The sequence below is a fragment of the Corylus avellana genome, chromosome 4 (assembly GCF_965113065.1).
Source record: "Corylus avellana chromosome 4, dhCorAvel1.hap1.2, whole genome shotgun sequence".
NCBI classification, from domain to species: Eukaryota; Viridiplantae; Streptophyta; class Magnoliopsida; order Fagales; family Betulaceae; genus Corylus; species Corylus avellana.
Window position 1 is genome coordinate 12329120 of NC_142493.1, and position 5990 is coordinate 12335109.

Consider the following 5990-nt stretch of genomic DNA (forward strand, 5'->3'; position numbering starts at 1 on the left):
AGAGTTGTGTAGGCCCATTAGTATGATTGGTTTAACTTAGTGAAATGGATCAAAACAACTTTAAAGTAAAAAACCTACCTCGGACATATTAGCCCGACAAGGCCTCGGATAGATTAGCCCGATGAGGTCTCGGACACCTAGTCCAACACTCAACTCATGGGCCGAAATTGTGAAGAACCAAAGAGTAGGTCGGTCATTCCGCAATAAGAATATATCTATATTCTATTTAAATCAGGTGATTTTATCCCACATTTGATAAGGCTATCTACAGCATAGACTAGCTATCAACATATCAACTATCCCTATACAAACGGGATGGGCTATCATTCAAATTCAAAAGGTTATCTACACTCATCAGGATGCATATTAGCTGTCAGCACCTAAGCTGTACACGTCTGACAGAGGACTACTTGGGCATCCTCATCTAACGTCAAACGGAAGCCATGTCACTTATTCCACAATCTTAGGCCACTAAGAACACAAACTGGCTAACAAACCCTATACTTCTCAAATAACTGCATGATAGATATTGAAGGATAAAGGATCTGAGACGTACGGGGAATCAAACTCCATTTCATGCCTATAAAAGGCAGTCACCCTCAACACTAAGGTAATTGCAACCATTGCCTTTTAGCTTTCTTGTTGCTTGTATACGCTCTCAGATCACTGACTTAGGCATCAGAGTATCTCCATCGGAACACCACCGGGACTCTAATCCTATTGTTTGCTCTTATGTGAAGGCCCGATGCATCCTCAAACACCGCGACATCACTCGAAGGGTGTGCCACGTTCCTCCTCGGAAAATTGTGCATCAACAGTTTGGCACCGTCTGTGGGAACGATTTTCATCAGTTCTTAACATCAATCCGAAATGGTGTAGACACGTGCAACACATCCTCTGCCGGAAGGTCAAGTCAGGATGCCCAGTGCAACTGCAACACCTCCAAACCTTACCGAATTTATGAAGCAGATGACTGCCTCCATGGACGCACTGAAGAATCAGAACGAAGATCTTGTCACCAAGCTCACGGTTGCTGAGGGCCGTAATGGACAAAGGGATCATGAGGGTGAAGAGAGGCACCAGAAGGAGCGTGGAGAAAGGAGTGAAAGGGAGAGGCGTGAACTCATTCGCCAAGGCAAAAGGTCCAGGATCCCAACCAGAATCGGAACCATGATCAAGAAGGTAGTGTAAGTTCGGTTCATGGCAGCCGTCATACCACAGTCCAAAACGAAGGTCATCACGAGAGATCTCATGCCGAGAGGTCTCATCTCGAGAGACCTCACCGTGAAAGGCCTCATTACGAGAGATCTCACCGTGACTAATCTCATCGTGAGAGATCTCATCACACATGCCATAATGAGACCGATGTAAATGCTGAGTTGGGAGATTTGAAAAGAAAGTATGCAGAGATAGCTGATAAGATGGCCAATGGGAAAAACGGGTTAATGGCGGAAGAGCTCATGGAAAACACCAACCTACCTTTCAAGGATCAAGTTATGAACTTCCCATTGCCTGAGAAGTTCAAGATGCCTCATATAGATAAATATGATGGCAATTGAGACCCTACGGAGCATATGGAGAGTCTTCGGGCACATTTCATCCTCCACGAAACCCCAGATAAGATCTCATGCTGGGCGTTTCCATTAACCTTGGCTGGAGTAGCCAAAGAATGGTTTGCAAGACTCCCTATCAAATCTGTGGATAACTTCAAATCCTTGGGGTGCCTTTTTCTAAGCCAATTCTTAGCCACCCAAAAGAGGACGAAGAATCCAACCTACCTGCTTTCTCTTATTCAAGGGAAGGATGAGTCTTTGAAGGACTTCATGCTCAAGTTCAACAAGGAGAAGTTGACAGTAGAGAGCCTGAGTGAACAAACAATACTTGATGCTCTAATGCATGGGGTAAGAGCCGAGGGTCCACTGATGGCCGAACTAGCAAAGAAGTCTACATTGGTGACTCTTCGTCAGTTTCTGAATAGTAGAAGAGTACATCAATCAAGAAGAGACTGTTGGGGCCTTGATGAAGTCCCAAGAAAAGGCTACTCAACAAGCTAGGAGTAGCACAAAGGTAGTACCAGCAAGCTTCGGGAAAAAGCAAGAAAAAAACTCAATGCAGTAGGCCAAGAAGACTCTCAAACCGAGGACTGACCCTCAGTGAAAACTCAGTAAGTTCACCCCGTTGAACACTAGTATGACCGAGGTGTTAATGGAGATCAGAAGAGATCCTACCTTTAGATGGCCAACAAAACGGAAAGGTCACCTGTCAAATTGAGACCAGACCAAGTTTTGCCATTATCATAATGAAGTAGGCCAACTGACCAAGGAGTGTGCATCTTTGCGCCAAGAGATAGAAGCTTTGATCAAGAATGAAGACTAGTGAGGTTCCTGGCAGGCGAGAGGAATAGGGGAAGGAATCCTCAGCAGCCCTTGTTACTTGAGGGAAATAGAGAAGCTATCAAAGGCTGAGATCAGAGGCAGAGGCAAGATAACGGTTCGAGAGATGATCGGTATGCTGAACCGATGCATAATCGGCAGGCCGAACCGAGGAACGATTGGGATGTCCATCCTTCACTTCGGAATCAAGATGTAGTGGGAGAAATCCTTACCATCTCTGGGGGAATAACTGGCGGAGGAGAGTCTAACGCGGCTAGGAAGGCCCACACAAGAAGGGTGTAGACCAAAGAGGTTCTCTTCTTGGAAGGCCTTCCAAGGCCCCAAAGCGAGATTCCATGGTCCTATCATTCTCTGAAGAAGATGCAAAAGGGGTGATGATGCCCCATGATGACACATTGGTGGTGACGGTGGCAGTGGCTAACCATCTGCTCCATCGAATCTTAGTGGACAATGGAAGCTCGACTAACATCCTCTATTGGCCAGTTTTCAAACAAATGGGCATTGATCATGATAGGATCAAGTCGTTTGGTTTTCCCTTAGTCGGATTTTCAAGAGAACAAGTCCAACCCATCGGGCTTATCTCTCTCCCTGTAACAGCAGGAACAGCCCCCAGACAATCAACTACTATGGTAGATTTCTTGGTGGTCAACCGACCATCTGCTTACAATGCAATAATTGGCCGGCCAGCCTTAAATAAGTTGGAAGCTGCAACTTCAACCTACCACCTAAAGATAAAGTTTCGGACAGAAGAGGGAGTCAAAGAAGTCAAAGAAGACCAGAGTGCAGCAAGGAAGTGTTACATCACTTCTTTGAAGAAGCCTTCAGAAGCCGCAAACGGTTGGCACTGTGGGAGCAGAAAGGAAGGTGAACCGAATGGCAAGCCTGACGAGTTTCTAGAAGACGTGGTTGTAGCGGACAGCAAAGTAGTGAAGATTGTATCCCAACTCGCCTCGGAGGTCCGAGAAGGCCTCGTTACCTTTCTAAGAAAGAATCTAGAAGTGTTTGCATGGGCACACGAAGACATGCCAGGCATTAGCCCTAAAGACATACTCCACCAACTCAATGTGGATCTAAGCACGAAACCGGTGAAGCAAAAGAGAAGAAAATTCGCTACAGAATGAAATATGGCAATAGCCGAAGAGGTGGAGAAGTTGCTCAGAGCTCAGTTCATTGAAGAAGTACACTATTCTGATTGGCTGACCAATGTAGTATTGATCAAGAAATTCAATGGGAAATGGAGGATGTGTGTAGACTTCACCAACCTCAACAAAGCTTCTCCAAAAGACAGCTTTCCCCTACCCCACATTGATGCGTTGGTAGATTCAACATTTGGATATGGCTTGCTCAGCTTCGTGGATGCTTTCTCTAGTTACAACCAGATCTATATGCATCCAAAAGATAGGGAGAAGATTGCATTTATCATAGACTGAGGCCTGTACTATTATAAGGTCATGCCTTTTGGTTTGAAAAATGCAGGGGCTTCATACCATAGACTGGTTAACAAGATCTTCCAAGAGCAGATCGGGTGGAACATGAAAGTTTATGTGGATGACATGCTAGTCAAAAGCGTGTTACCACAAAACCATACATGTGACTTGTACGAAACGTTCGAAACGTTGAAGAAGTACGAAATGAAGCTGAATCCTGCAAAGTGTGCGTGCATTTGGAGTTTCCTCTGGGAAATTCCTCACCTATATGGTGTCGAACCGAGGGATTGAAGCCAATCCAAAAAAAATCTAGGCAGTCTTGGATACGCAGTCCCCAAAGAATACGAAGCAGCTCCAACAATTGACAGGTAGGATCGCAGCACTCAACCGGTTTATATCTCGGTCAACCAACAAGTGTCTACCGTTCTTCAAAATCTTGAGGAAGATATTTGAATGGTCTGAGGAGTGTGAAGAAGCTTTGAGAAGCTGAAGAAGTATTTGGTCAGCCCACCTCTATTGAGTCGAACAGTCCCTAGAGAAGCATTTTATTTGTACTTAGCCGTCTCTCCAACGGCGGTAAGTGCTGCTTTTATACGAGAAGTGGAGGGGGTGCAGAAGCCTGGATACTTCATCAGCCAACCATTGAGAGGAGCCGAGGAAAGATACCCCCAAATGGAAAAGCTCGCCTTTGCTCTTACTATTGCATCAAGGAAACTTCTGTCGTACTTCCAAGCTCACACGATAAGGGTTCTCACCGAATACCCACTCAAAAAGGTGCTTTGCAAGCTAGATTTGTCCAGTAGGTTGGCTAACTGGGCAATCGAACTTGGAGAGCTTGACATCGAATTCCTCCCTCGGAACTCCATCAAAGGTCAAGCATTGGCGGACTTTCTGGCAGAATTTACTAATCTGCCAGATGCGGAACAATGGTCGAGGGACAAGACTTGGGTAGTTTATGTGGATTGGTCATCCACAAAAAAGCATGGCGGAGCTGGGGTGGTACTGATCACCCCAGAAGGTGAAGAGTTGCGTAGTCCCTAATGCTGGAATTTAGGACTACCAACAACAAAGCTAAGTACGAAGCAGTACTAGCTGGACTTGGCTTAGCCCGAGAAATGGGAGTCGAATTCATCAAATTATGAAGTGACTCTCAAGTGATTGTCAGACATATCCAAGGGGAGTTCGAAGCCAAGGGAGACAAGATGAAACTGTACTTGTCCAAAGTATAGGATATGTAGAATTCTTTTAAAAAATTCTACATTGTAAAAATCCCATGGGCAGAGAATGAAAGGGCGGATCATCTCGTTCGGATAGCATCGACAACTGAACACGTGGGAGAATCTGAAGAACTAGTTCAAATTCTATTACAACCTGCCATAACTGAGGTGATCTCGGTCTTGACTGCAGAGGTAGTGCCTGAGTGGCAAAAGGAGGTGGTAGAATATCTGGAAAAAGGAACTCTCCCGTCAGAAAAGAAGAAGGCAATCCAACTAAGGAAAAAAGCTGCTAGATTTACCATGGTAAATGGAACCTTATACAAACGAGGTTTCATGTTACCACTTCTAAAGTATGTCTCCAAAGAAGAAGGTGATTACATCCTTTGCGAGATTCATGAAGGTATCTGTGGGAGTCATTCAGGCGTGAGAATGCAAGCACATAAGGCAGTCCGAGCAGGTTTTTATTGGCCTAACATGACTCGAGACTCGGTGGAGACGGTCAGAAATTGTGACAAGTGCCAACGTTTAGCTAACATTACCAAGCAACCCCCCAAGGAGTTAAGCTCAGTCTCCCCACCATGGCCCTTCTCACAATGAGGGGTAGATATAGTGGGAACGTTACCTCATGAAAAGGGGGTGTTCGGTTTGCAGTGGTAGCTATAGATTATTTCACGAAGTGGGCAGAAGTGGAGGCTCTAGTAAATATAACAGCTAAGAGCATAGAACGGTCCCTTCGGAAGAATGTCATTTGCTGCTATGGCATTCCACATGCATTCGTCACGGACAATAGAAAGTAATTTGACTGTGATTCATTCCAAGAATGGTGTGCCAAGCTCCATATAAGAAACTACTTCTCGTCTCCTAGGCATCCTCAGGTTAACGGGCAAGTGGAAATCACCAACAAGACAATCTTCAAACTTTTGAAGAAAAAACTTGGTGATCATAAGGGAGAA

General features: G+C 45.2%; 3 protein-coding genes across 3 annotated transcripts; all 3 read left to right on the forward strand.

Annotated features, from left to right (window-relative positions):
- Positions 1–1574: 1574 nt before the first annotated feature.
- On the forward strand, positions 1575–2054 carry LOC132178073 (uncharacterized). The gene has a single exon (XM_059590534.2). It carries the CDS (start codon positions 1575–1577, stop codon positions 2052–2054), a length of 480 nt encoding a protein of 159 aa, XP_059446517.2.
- Positions 2055–2728: 674 nt separating this feature from the next.
- LOC132178074 (uncharacterized) lies at positions 2729–3514 on the forward strand. Its single transcript, XM_059590535.2, has one exon. The coding sequence runs from the start codon at positions 2729–2731 to the stop codon at positions 3512–3514; it is 786 nt and encodes a 261-aa protein (XP_059446518.2).
- Positions 3515–3517: 3 nt separating this feature from the next.
- On the forward strand, positions 3518–5634 carry LOC148586330 (uncharacterized). The gene is made up of 4 exons (XM_088515567.1): positions 3518–3761; positions 3870–4044; positions 4297–4838; positions 5102–5634. The coding sequence occupies exons 1-4, from the start codon at positions 3518–3520 to the stop codon at positions 5632–5634; spliced, it is 1494 nt and encodes a 497-aa protein (XP_088371693.1).
- Positions 5635–5990: the final 356 nt, after the last annotated feature.

Coding starts and splice junctions, on each gene's coding strand:
- LOC132178073 (XM_059590534.2), top strand. CDS start 1,575: ATGGAGAGTCTTCGGGCACATTTCATCCTCCACGAAACCCCAGATAAG.
- LOC132178074 (XM_059590535.2), top strand. CDS start 2,729: ATGGTCCTATCATTCTCTGAAGAAGATGCAAAAGGGGTGATGATGCCC.
- LOC148586330 (XM_088515567.1), top strand. CDS start 3,518: ATGGCAATAGCCGAAGAGGTGGAGAAGTTGCTCAGAGCTCAGTTCATT. Junction 3,762..3,869: donor CTTCGTGGATGCTTTCTCTA/GTTACAACCAGA, acceptor TGAAAAATGCAG/GGGCTTCATACCATAGACTG. Junction 4,839..5,101: donor GGTACTGATCACCCCAGAAG/GTGAAGAGTTGC, acceptor TCCCATGGGCAG/AGAATGAAAGGGCGGATCAT.